The sequence below is a fragment of the Borostomias antarcticus genome (genome assembly GCF_949987555.1).
Source record: "Borostomias antarcticus genome assembly, chromosome: 7".
Taxonomy (NCBI): Eukaryota; Metazoa; Chordata; class Actinopteri; order Stomiiformes; family Stomiidae; genus Borostomias; species Borostomias antarcticus.
This window is the reverse complement of record NC_140240.1, coordinates 27739683-27753173: the sequence shown is the minus strand read 5'-3', so window position 1 is coordinate 27753173 and position 13491 is coordinate 27739683. Positions and strand designations below refer to the sequence as shown.

The window sequence follows — 13491 nt, the reverse complement described above, 5'->3', positions numbered from 1 at the left end:
AGAGAGAGAGAGAGAGAGAAAGAGAGAGAGAGAGAGAGAGAGAGAGAGAGAGAGAAAGAGAGAGAGAAAGAGAGAGAGAGAGAGAGAGAGAGAGAGAAGAGAGAGAGAGAGAGAGAGAGAGAGAGAGAGAGAGGGAGGTAAACTCTCTGGTAGACTATCGACCCAGAGGCCCCCGTTGATGGGCTGAAATCCCGGGTGGTGTTTAAAGTGGCGCTGACTATGCGCCAAGGTCCGCTGCCTCCATATTCCCGGTGGTTGCCCGTATTAGGCCTGATTAGACACTTAAGATAACGACTATTAAAAGACATTACACTCTCCGTACTCTGACCACTATCCCCCACCGTGTCTGTCTGCGTGCGTGCGTGTGTGTGTGTGTGTTTGTGTGTGTGTGTGTGACGGTGCTACCCAGCCGGCCCCCATCAGCAGATTAGGGAGCAGACTCTGAGACATTCCAAACAGGAGGAGCCCAGTTGCCCTGTCTCGTCACAGGCTAGTGGAAGGTGCTGATTTTGAGAGGGGTGTGTGTGTGTGTGTGTGTGTGTGTGTGTGTGTGGTGTGCGTGCGGCAGAGGGAGGGCTGTTACGGTAAGGCTGACTGTCCTCTCAGACTAGACTGTGAGTCTGACCTTCTTGACCTCTTGAGGCTCTGAGCTCATCCTGTGTCTGGGCAAGTTTAGGAGAGAGTGTGTGTGTATGTGTGTGTGTGTGTGTGTGTGTGTGTGTGCGTGGCACCTTCAAAAATCCTACACTTCGCTTCCAATTTGAAATCTTCAGCCAGTCATCTCAAAACCTTTCCAAAGCACACGAGCGCTTCTAAGCTTTAGCAGGCGGTACGCAGGTAGGAGGGCCCCCCCCCCCCCCTCGCCAAGGCCGCCCGGAGAGAGACGAGACGCAGACGAGGAGACGACCCTTGACCTGCGGCCCAGAGCACGCGCCCACACGCCTCCTCTCTCCCCCGGGCCTCTGCGCGCCTGTCAGTAGACGCGCGCGTACGGGCCGCTCACGCGCTCGCTGGCATAGACGCTCACTGCCGGGAGGTCCGGAGACAGACGCGGACGCGCTCGTACATGATTCACACACAGACGCACACGCACGCACACACAGGCACGGCGTGCACACACACACACTTTTCAACAGACTCTCCAAAGTCATTATTTATGCAGGGTGAGGAGTAGGGAGAAGGTGATGGGGCACTTTCCATTCCTCTCTCTCTCTCTCCCTCTCTCTCTCCTCCCCCCTCTCTCTCTCTCTCCCCCCCTCTCCCTCCCCTCCCCCCTCTCTCCCCTCCCCCCCTCTCTCTCTCTCCCCTCCCCCCTCTCTCTCTCTCTCTCCCCCCCTCTCCCTCCCCCACTCTCCCTGCTCAGGCCAGAGACAGACAGAAACAGGGGAGCGTCTTATAGCCATAACACAGACAGACCTGCCTGCCTGTAGGTATGCGGTCTGTCTACATTCACAGGCTGCCCTATAGGGGATGTCGGCCAGGCCCTGTAGGAAGTGCTATTGTGTGCGTCAGTTTCGTGTTTTCAGAGCAGGGGGGTTGTGAACAGGGGGGGGGGCAGCGGGTTTGGTCGGCTGGTTGCTGAGTTTGAGGCGGAGTGTACGACGCACAGACAGGTTAAGCCCCGCCCCTCTACGGTCTCTGACAGACAAGCTACGAGCCGGGCAAGCGACGCGTAGACACACACACACGGCACTCATGTGGGTTTACTGTCTGTCTGTCACACACCGCAAGCATGCACACACACGCACGCACACACACACACACACACACACACACACACACACACACACACACACACACACACACACACACACGGCACTCATGTGGGTCGACTGTTTCCGTCTGCCCGTCACACCCAGTGTCACGCATCCTCCTTTTTAGGTTTCGGCCAGACCGGACGATCGCTCCCAGACTCACAAAACAGACATCACTCACGGCGCGACCGAGCCGCCAACGCAGAAATGACAACGCTGAGCCGAGAAAGCGCCGAGCGCTGCCGAGAAAATGACCGGCCCGCTCGATCTGGCCGCCGGGGGACAGCGACCATAATGACACAGGCAATCGCGCAGGAATCACAACAACACAATCCGGGGGACAAGCAGCCGCGACGCGCCAGTCGGCATGACACCGGCTCGCCACCACCGGAGCAGAACAGCTACCAATCAGCTCGTCGGGGAGGGCGGCGTTGGGAGGGGGGGGGGGGGCGATTTCGCAGAGGGGGAGGACAGCTTGGAGGCGGGCCAAGCGTGCGAGGAAGAGGCAGGCGGGCAGACATCCCTTGGGACGAAATGGGACTGGACGCCCGGTCCGTGTTTTGTCGGGGAATGTGACTTGACGGCGGTGTGAGGTCAGAGGCTTGGCAGGGTCCGGCGGTGCTCTGACCACAGGGCAGGTTTAGGAATTCAGACGACTGCAGACACCCACCGCGCCGCCGGGCTCCCGGGCTGAGTGCTCGACGCGGAGAGGACGTCGTCGGCGAAGAGCTTTACCTCTTGCTGGCTAAATAAGGGGTCGGCCACACGCGCAGAAACCTACTCTGCCACATCCGTTTAGGGTCCCGAAGAAGACACACAAGGCCCTCTCTTCCTCGTCAAGCTTCAGCACGAGGCTTCACCCTTCGGGGGGGGGGGGGGGCCTGGGTTGGCTCCACGCGGCGAATCCGGAGGCCGTGACCCACGGTGGGCGTGCCGGCTCTCCCGTTACCGCCGCCGCGTGGGTCGGCTAAGCTAAAGCGGCGCCTCGCTAGGATAGGGGACCTGGCTGTGGCTCTCGTCACCTGACACTGATGAACCAATAGGATTACTCTGAACGTTGTTCCCCCCACGGGCTCCTCCCTTCCACCCGGCAAGCCCCGCCCCGCCAGACCCCCCCCCCCCCTCAACGGAAGGATGGCGATGTGCAAAGGGGCCGGAGTGAAAGACGGAATAAAGGAGTGATATACGAGAGGAGGAGCGGGAGAAAGGCTGTCTGGTGTGTGTGTGTGTGTGTGTGTGTGTGTGTGTGTGTGGGGAGCGGGGTGGGCTGTCGGGGGTTGGGTTCCTCATCAAAGATTCAATAGTGCCAAAACGCTAGACAGTTCAATTGCACGGCGTGCTGTGCAGGGAGGTTTACTTGTCACTGCACAAACAACAACACCTACCCGACAAACAACATCAAGAGCCGTATGTGTGGATCGACATCTCGGTGCAGCAGAACTAGTCATGCGCACGCACACACGCACACATGCACACAATGCGTACCAAGGCAGCACTCACACACACCTCTGCAGTGACTAACAGAGCGCAGGCTAAGATAGATAGCAGATGGTATGGGCCCACTTAGCCTCGAGAAAATTTGGTGTGAAGGCTAGCCTTTTAAACTCCAAATGACCCGACGGACGGACGGACGGACGGACACACACACACACACACACACATCTGGGGTGGACATTATTGAAGCCTAGTGCAGGAGGAAGAGAAGAGGAGGAGACACTCCAACTGGTTTATTCCCAGTGTTTCCACTGTACTGTCGTCTTCACACCAGCTCCACCCTACGTTACTGATGGTCTGCTGAACTCTCCCCAAGAAAACCGGAGGGGCTCCCGGCCTCGAATGTGCCGGTTAAGTGTGCTACACCGTGGAGTGTTGAACGGTGAGGAACGGAGGTCACAAAATGGCTGCCGACCACCACCGAGTCCGACCACTCAAGTGTGGTCGTATGAGGCGGGGGAGATTTCTCAGGCTACCACGGCCAGGAGGAACCACCCAGCGCAGGACCAACTGACCACTGACCTCCAACCGTCAGGGAATTGCCCTTTAAGCTTACTCTGAGGGGATTCCCTGTCTTAAAGGCGGTCACCGCGCCCCCCCGACCCTGGCTGTGTTTGTGCTTATGCTAATCCTCTTCGGCTTTTTCAACTCAATAAGCCTGCAACGACTGTCGCTATCTAGCTTGAAGCATTGCGAGCAGCGCTCGAAGACTTATAGATAGGATAGTCTCCGGATGTCGCATGAAATCCTGTCTTATTTGTGTCTCATTAAATCAGTTGTACACTACTGTCTCACGTTTATCAGTGGACAATGTTGCTATTGTGTTCGTATGTGCAAAATAGCATAGTTCATTGTTATCAACTTGCTAACAATGGCCAACTTGGCTAGAACTACAAAGATGGGGCGAAAGTATTTCGTGTTTTGTTTTTCTGGAACGCATTCAGCTGGGATATGACATCATCCCGGGCGCCAAATCTGGAGCTCCGATAGGAACACAGTATCCTTCCCCACTCTTATCAAGTTCAGAACCTAGACGCCAAACCTCAAAATTGCTCCCAATGAGCAGGCTAGCACCATGCATGGTAGTTTGCCGCCATTGGTGTGTGAATGGGTGAATAAGAGGCCATTGTAAAGCGCTTTGGACAAAACTATTTACCATTTACCAGTACAGAAGGGGTTAAACTCCAGCCATTCCATTGTCTGGTCGCCAAGGAGACAGTGGGACACAGAACGAGACGGACGGTAGCCATTTAGTGACCCAGACGTTGTGTCATCAACACAGAGGTCAGCCACTGGTCTACTGGGAGGGTTATATAACTGGTTCCCTTACTACACCCTATAGAGGGATGCTAGCAAACTGGTTCCCACTGGCTCCTGCTTTGCTGCTGGGACACCGGGGGCTACGCGACGCTGCCCAACCCGTCGCTCTCTCCGCCTCGGTCAGCCCCGGAGACGCCCTGGGGCTCGCGGTGACCTCAGCGTCTGGGAGGACGGTCGCGGTGGATTAGTCACGGTCGTAGAGGTGAGGGGTCGTGAAAAGACGCGAAGGAGGGGGGGAGGGGTGGAGGGTTCGCGCTCTCTGAGTAGAGTCTGAGCAGACCAGGGGTCCGTCTCTACTCTCCAATGTGAAGAAGAGGCTGATGGGCCGTGAGTTTATGCCGCTAGTCTAAGGAGCGTATCGTAAAAATCTGTTGTGCACCATTTGAGAAACCGGATCAGGCTTGGTAATCAAACTGCCGTGGTATAAAACGCTACACGGCGGTCTGTGTTTAAAACGCCGGCGTCAGCCTCGCTGAGGGAGTCCAACCGTGACCGCGGCCTCTCAGTCTCCTCCCACCACTGCCAAGCCATGAGCTGACCCCCCCCCCCCCCCCCCCATGGGTCGGGGGGGGGTCAGTGGCTGCCAACTACTGTAGGAGAGCGAGAGAGGGGGGGGGGGGGTGGCGTGACTGTGCATCGCGGACTCCTCCTCAGTCGAGCGGGGTCGTTTTCTGGTCCATTTCTCCCCGCCCATTACAATTCCTTCACTGAAAAAGACATTAGGGGCGAGCAGCTCCGGCTCGGCCCGGGACGGCCTCGCTGGTCGGCCCCCAGATGTCGTGTGATTGCCGTTCGTTCGCCGACTACGGTCGGTAAAGCGAAGTTTTCGGCGACCTATCGAGACCTATTATAGCAGTGGGTTTTAAGGCCGGGGGTGTGTTTACAGTGCCCGTTAGCCGATCGTGTCGGTTTTAACCGCTGCCCTGGTGTTGTGAATAGACCCATCGACTGTGATCGGAGACGGGACGGCCCGTCTGCTCCTTGGGGGAGGGAGGGGGAGAGGGTGGGGGGGTAACAAGAGAGGAACGACCATACTGAGTCTAGAGGGGTCACCAGACAAGTAGAGCACGTTTTACACTGGGGGAGGGGAGGGTTAGGGTTCCATTTGAAACGGCAATGGAACAAAAACGACAAAGGGGCGTCGATGTGCAGACAGAACGGCTTTGATTCTGGCCTGAATGTGGCCGCTGCCGGTCCGTGTGTGTGTGGCAAGGCAAGTTTATTTGTACAGCACATTTCAGCAACAAGGCAATTCAAAGTGCTTTACATGAGACATTAAAAGCATCAAGCGTGTGTGTGTTTCGGCTGCCCGTTGAAACAGTGGCTAAATTAGGTCTAATTCACACTACGCCATTCAATATTAGGCGGGCGCAAATATTAGCACGGTCAACAGTGCGGCTGAGACACTGTTTACAAGGAAACATTTCACTTTCCAGGTAGAATTGAGCTGTAGACCAAGCCTGAAAAACACAAGCTAGGCCTATTTGCTAACATAAACACAAAGGTGTCTTGTAAGATACCCCAAAACACTTCCTTTTGTAGGCAGGCGTAACTATTCAAATTGCAGAATATTTTTTAATTTTTCCTCCTCTTCTTTTAAACTTTTGTTCTGACAGGCTGCAGGTATCTGAGGTGTCTATGTAACCAGACACGCTGCAGAAATGGCACACAATAGGCCTCAATGCCCCAGGAATCATTTAGGTTCAGAGTCATTACCCCCTGCCCCCCTCCAACCAGGAACTGGCTCATATCCTGAGGGGTAGGGGGGGGCATTAAATGTAACACGAAGTAGACCTACGTGAGATCATCTTTTCAGTTATCGCTCACCCCCCCCACCCCCCAAAAAGTGTCAGATTAGCCGTCACTGGAACACAAGTGGAACGGAGGGCTGTGAAGGCCAAGTACGACCACGCCCAGGCGATGAACTGTAGTGAGTACGCTAGTGTATAGGATGACATTCACTTCTCAACTGGTTGAACTTGAACCTGGCTCTGCTCTGATGGCCGACATCTCCCAGAGGAGCTTTTCATCATGACCCTGAGAATTGTTAGCTAGACTGTGACAGAAGCCGCAACCGGACTGAATATTGATTCTGCTAATCTAGGACAGGTTTGACTGACGCCCCCACAGTCTCTCACATACTGAATATCTCACACTGCCTGGTGTCAGACACGGGCCTGGTGCCATGAACCCAGGCCACACTTAGCTGTTGGACAAGACGCCCCCCCCCCCCTCCCCCCGCTCCACACACACACACAACCCAGTGCACTCACTGCTCCACACACACACACACACACACACAACCCAGTGCACTCACTGCTCCACACACACACACACACACACACACACACACACACACACACACACACACACACACACACACACACAAGCCAGTACATTCACTGCTCCACACACATACCAGTGCACTCACTGCTCCACAAAAACACACACACCAGTGCACTCACTTCTCCACACACACACACACACACACGCGCACACGCACACCCTGTCCGTCCAGTGCGCCATTACCGGTGGCTCCACGCCCCTCACCCCTGCCCTGTTATGACTCCTGTTTCAGCCCCACACTGTCTCATTCACAGCATTGTTCTACCGCAAACAACTAGCTTCCTTTTCCCCCCCGTCACGCCTCCCTGGCGGCTCTCACTGGAGGACACACACACGCGCGCACCCACACACACATGCGCGCGCACGCACACACACACGCACGCTCGCGGATTAAAAGGTTTAGGGTAATGCGCGGGGTGTGCTACGCTAACACGCTCCAGAATAAGCAACACGGCGGCGCGTCATGTCAACAATAACACAACACAGACACAACGCGCACATACACACACTCGTCAAACCAGAGTTCTAATCACTTCCCCTGGCTATCCGTTACACCACCTGCCTCCCTCTCCTCCCTCCCTCTCTCTTCCTCTCTCTCTCTTGCCCTCCCTCAACTCTAGCTGCTGTGGATGCCAGTTATGTCATTGGCCCTGGGCCCGTGCTCCAGCTGACACGCCCACCCAGACGCTAATCGGGAACCCGGGATCGGAGAAGGAACGCAGCCCCCCCCAACCTCACCCCCCCTGCCCCTGTAGGCTGAGTGGCAACACACTGGCACCCAGGGGGGGAGCACAGAGGGAGGAAGGAGAGAGAGAGACGGAGAGAGGGAGGGAGGAGGTGGGGATGGAGCAGGGTTTCCGTTATCCGGCGTTTTAGTTTTTTTTTTGTTACCGGGAAATAGTTGATGTCCGACATATTTAAATCTCTCCGGTCATAATGTCCGGTGAAAATAATTCCGTCTAAGCAGCATGCTCAGGGCGGGATTCAAACCCGGGTCTCCCGCGGGACAAATACCAGCTACGCTGATAAAAAGATAGCACTTCATGGGCGTGGGTGGACGGTATTTATACTGGGGGAGTGAGTTTAACCAACAACTCGCTACCTACCCAGGACTCACGAGGACTCTGTTTCACTCGGTTACATAAGCATTATTTGAACTGTATTATTGTATGGATGCTTCCGCTCATCGATGCACAGATGGTATCCTGTGCGGCGTGCGAGTGTGGCGCCGAGGAACAAACCGCAGACCATGTCATCCAGGAGGGTATGATATATCGGACACCCAACGGAATGCGTGGCCTGACGGTCGTGGATGAGGAAATGGTGATGTGGCTCCCGGAGGTGTGCCCGGAATGGATATATAGCCCGGGTGCCCCCCTCACCCAGGCTCGGGGGGGTAAAAGGATAGCCCCTCGGCCCCGAGCCTGGGAGGAGAGAACAACTACACCAAAACCATATGAAGAAGAAGAACTGTATTAAATAGGCTAAAATTACATTTCCTCGTATCCTTTAAATGTATCCTATCCATATTTTTACTAGGTTAGCGATGAACAAAACAACCGTTAAATGTGTGTAATTGTTGCTTCGCTCTGAAAAAGCGCAGCTCGTATTGGATCTCATAGCCTGACTAACCACCGTGATGAGCCAGAGAGACACGGACGAACAAGTAAACCTCTAGTATCTGAAACCAAGCAGGTCTAGTAATGACAATGACCATGAGTCTGAGATGTGAATGTGAATTCAGCTGAACAGTAACAAAAATGTCGAGCATTCAGGTCTGGATGGAAAGGCAAAATTCCCCTGGTTGATATTTGAATAAAATTTGGCTTCACAGCGACATCCGCGGTCTTAATAGTAGCCTAATTTGACATATGGTAACTAGGTCAGGGGTGCCGTTGCCACTAAAGTGTGCGCACATTACCATTTGTCCAAATATAGATCGGTTTGTGAAAGACTGCAACAATAGGAACATGCATATGACTGAACTCCTAGAGCAGCCTATTCACCTGCTGGCTTAGGGTTATTATCCACCAGGAGCAAACAATATAGTGTGACAATAACTATACGAGTACAGTGAGTGAGGTGTCTTTATTTATTTAAATCTTTTTATATAGAGAGATTTTTTAATCAGATTATATTAGCCTATATTTAGTTAAGCCGACTAGTATTTCCTAAGTGATTAGCAGAAGCCGCGCAGTACAGTCGTATGAACGTCTATCTGGGCACATCCCTGCTTGATGAAATCATTCTTTATAGCCTGCCTAGCAATTATTTTGAAGCTCAACAAACACCGATAATATTTGACCGGAATTTCTCCCCATTCGTCTGACTGGAGATTGGAATCTTCCAGGATACGTGGACTGGCACCCATTTCTTTCTAAAGGAAACCCTGAGATGGAGAGAGGGAGGGAGGAGAGGGAGTGAGGGAGGGAGGGAACGAGGGAGGAATGGAGGAGAGGTCTGAAGGAGGAGAGGGAGCTGACGTCCACACCGGGAGCCCGGCTCTGCGTCCCAAACGCGGCTCGGTACTCGGCGCCCTTATCGACCGTCTAGACGCCGACCCGCCACGAGGTCGTGAACCGGGTCGGAATGGTGGGGCCCGGCATCTGCGGCGTCCTCCTCCGTGAGTCACGTCTGCTGGCGCACAGACGGACGCTTATTTCTGCTTATCTGTTCATCTGATAAGAGCAGAACAGCGCGTGGGGAAGGGGAACCGATGCCAGCCTGGGGGCCGATCCGTTTCGGTTCCATCAACCTCCGCGCCGTCGCCCTTTTGACACCACGTGACCCCCCGTGAGAAATGCTCGGCGCCGGCGACCCACGGCCCGGCATGAAACAGCTAATGGCGGCGAGGGAGCGCTCGTTGGCGCCTGCGTGGGCAGCACACCTTCCGCCGCGTGGCTCGGGGGTAGTCGCGCTGCTCGGCCTCTGACTGCCAAGCGGAGCGTCACACCGTGTGTGTGTGTGTGTGTGTGTGTGTGTGTGTGTGTGTGAAAAGACGTAGTCTATGCAGTGAATGTAGTCTATGTGGTGAATGTAAGCTATGTGTGTTAAAAAGGCAAATTAACCACAAGTCTACCCCAAGATATTATTAACGTGATCCCAAACGCAGAAGGTGAGTCTGGGGGTGGGTAAACGTCTTATGTACATCTCACATCCCTAACTAAACCGTCTGAGTTTTCAATCACACACACACACACACACACACACACACACACACACACACACACACACACACACACACACACACACACACACACACACACACACACACACACACACACACACACACACACACACACACACACACACACACACACACACACAACACACACACACACACACACACACACAAATACACACACACACACACACACACACACGCGCGCGCACGCACTCGGCTCATACAGAGACGATGAATCATTTCCCATCTGGAGCGCGGTTGGCGGCGGAGGGGAGTGAAGAGGAGGCCTCGTCGCTCGCCTGGGGTGGTGGATGTGCCAGTTTTGTTGAAAGGCTCCCGTGACAAAGCCACTCTGGGGGCCGTGGCTGCAGACAAGGGGTGCCTCCACTCAGGGGACAGCCTGCTGGGGGGGCGGCGGGGGGGTGTCTGGGGACACGAACGCTGGGCTGTCATATTGTGCGCACACAGGCACATAACAGCAAAACGGGCTACTGGCGTGCACGTCGACACGCGCACACGCACGAGACACCGGTCAACGCCCCAACGTCACACTGATGCCAAGATGAGAAGCAGCAGGGGAGTTCTGAGGTGACGATAGTATGAGAGGAGAAAGCGCTATACACACACCCCCCACACACACACACACACGCGGGCGCCCCTGGCACACACCGACGCCGGCAGGAGCGGCTCCGCGCCACCTGCCCCCGTACGGACGCCGCCCCGGGACAATATGGCGACGGCCATAAGGACGGACGCCCTCGACCGGTTCTACGCGCATCTTCATCCGTGTGGGGGAGGGTGGAGGAGAGTGGGCGGAGAAAGAGAGAGAGAGAGGGAAACTGAGACAGTGAGCTGCCGAGAGAAAGAGAAACAGAGGGAGAGAGAGAGAGAGAAAATGGAGAGATACAGAAAGAAAAACAGGGAGCGAGAGAAAATGGGAGGGATAGAAAGAGGGGAGGGGAGGGGTGGAAGCGAAGCAGATGACAGAGAGATGGAACACTCATGTTCTCTCCGTCTGTGTGATTCCCCAGGATAGAGAGAGAGGGAGAGAGAGAGATACAGAGAGAGATAGAGAGAGATAGAGATAGAGGGAGAGGGAGAGGGAGAGGGAGAGGGAGAGAGATGTTACACTGGGCCGCAGATCCCGCTGTCTGTCTTCCGCGTAACGCATAAATATTCAGCGGAGCTTGGCAGACTTTCACTGGAGTCCAGGGCTTTTGTGGTCTGGGAGCCCCTGCCTGCATTTAATACGCCAGGCACCGAGACCCTGAACCCGACACTCCCGCTCAAACGCAGCTTGTGGTAAGCCTATCGCTTACAGGTCGCTCGCTAGACACATGCTAGCGGTGCGCTCACGCAACCATCTTCTAACGAGGCGGCGGGCGTTAGCATAAAAGCAAACTCCAGCTGACATTAGTGTCACTGGCACAGCTAGCTACCTCCAGCTGACATTAGCATCAAAGCGGACTCCAGCCGACGCGAGCATCAAAGCTAACTCCGGCTGACGTTAGCGCCGGCGCTAACTCCTCCCGCGTAGCTGCGGCAGCCAGGTGGAAATCCCCTGTAATAAACGTTAGGTGGCGAGATGGCCGGTCTTGGCGCCAGGCTGGCTACGCGATCCCCCCCGTCTAAATGATAAAACCAAAAGATCCCTCAGGTCCGTCTCCCACACAGGTTGGAAGCGCTGAGGGAGAGAGGGGGATGCCATCGGAGAAGAGAGGAGGAGGGGCTTCTGTAGTGTGCTGATTGGTCTAACAGATACACACTTTGGAACAGATGCACGTGCGTGCACGTACGCGTGCACACACGCGCCCTGTTCAAAACACACACTCAACACACTTTTAACACACACACACACTTGTGGCGGTCAGTTGGGACCGCAGAATAAAAACAGAGAGGTTGTGAGGAGGAGTGTGAGAGGGAAGTGTGATACGACCTCACCTTCCCCCAGCTTCCCTTTGGTTTTAGAGAACGCTGCTACCAGCCTGGAACCAATTCATACCCCCACCCTCTCTTCTACCACCCTGGAACCAATTCATACCCCCCCCCCTCTCTGCTACCACCCTGAAACCAATTCATACCCCCCCCCCTCTCTGCTACCACCCTGAAACCAATTCATACCCCCACCCTCTCTTCTACCACCCTGGAACCAATTCATACCCCCCCCCCCCTCTCTGCTACCACCCTGGAACCAATTCATAACCACCACCCCCCTTCTGCTACCACCCTGGAACCAATTCATACCCCCCCCCTCTCTGCTACCACCCTGAAACCAATTCATACCCCCCCCTCTCTGCTACCACCCTGGAACCAATTCATACCCCCCCCCTCTCTGCTACCACCCTGGAACCAATTCATACCCCCCCCCCTCTGCTACCACCCTGGAACCAATTCATAACCACCACCCCCCTTCTGCTGCCACCCTGGAACCAATTCATAACCCCCCCCCACCCTTCTACCACCCTGGAACCAATTCATAACCACCCCCCCTCTGCTACCACCCTGGAACCAATTCTTCCCTCCCTCCACTGCTACCATCTACCAACCCCCCCCCCCTGCACCATATCATACAGCCCCTATCATAGAACGTGAGCTATCGCACAAATCTCAATCCTCCCCCATTTGTTTTCCTCCCGCGGATACGAGACACGAGAGAGAGAACAACAGCAACAACAACAACAGGCCTAGTTGACAGAAGATTACGGCGAGAGTTCAGAGTTCTTCCCCGGCGCTGAACCGCAACCACGCAGCAGCCGAAACCTCCCGCTACGGCGCCGCCGCCACCGCCACCAGCAGTTCGCTGCCTCGCCGCCGCCATGTCGCCGGGCCGGTTCTGGGAAGCCGCGGTAGGTAGCGTGAAGCAGCCGGTGATCTGTGACTGTTGTGGCAACGGCGGCGGCGGTAGGAGGGGAGGAAGGAGGGAGGGGGGGGAGGGACAGGAAGTAAGACGCTAGACGAGGCAGATAAAAAAGTATCTTAAAAAAAAAAAGAACGCAACCAGGAGCCGTGCCGTCAGCAGCCGCTGTCTGAGCCAGATCCGGAGAGAGGAGGGGGGGGGGCGGAGGAAGGGGGGAGAGGAAGAGAGAGAGAGAGAGAGAGAGAGAGAGAGAGAGAGAGAGAGAGAAAATTTCCAAAAGAGTGCAAAGAAATGTCAAACCAATGCAGGCCAGAGTGCAAGAGCAATGCCAGCCGCGCAACCTGCAAAAGCTCCCCCACCCCCGCGTCTTGAAGAAGCCCCCGCTGGTCGTGCGGCAGTGCCCTGGAGAGAGAGAGAGAAGAGAGAGAGAGAGAAAGAGAGAGAGAGAGAGAGAGAGAGAGAGAGAGAAAGAGAGAGAGAGAGAAAGAGAGAGAGAGAGAAAGAGAGAGAGAGAGAGAGGTCTGCGCCCGGGCCAG

At 55.2% G+C, this 13491-nt stretch overlaps 1 protein-coding gene across 1 annotated transcript in view; it reads right to left on the bottom strand.

Annotated features, from left to right (window-relative positions):
- LOC311311684 (E3 ubiquitin-protein ligase SMURF2) overlaps positions 1 to 12916 on the bottom strand; it is a gene marked incomplete at its 5' end in the record, with an annotated part of 40729 nt that extends 27813 nt beyond the window's left edge. Inside the window, one exon of the mRNA XM_084441438.1 lies at positions 12802 to 12916. Coding sequence (XP_084297564.1) covers positions 12802 to 12916 — 115 coding nt within the window. The remainder of the gene's footprint in view (positions 1 to 12801) is intronic.
- Positions 12917 to 13491: the final 575 nt, after the last annotated feature.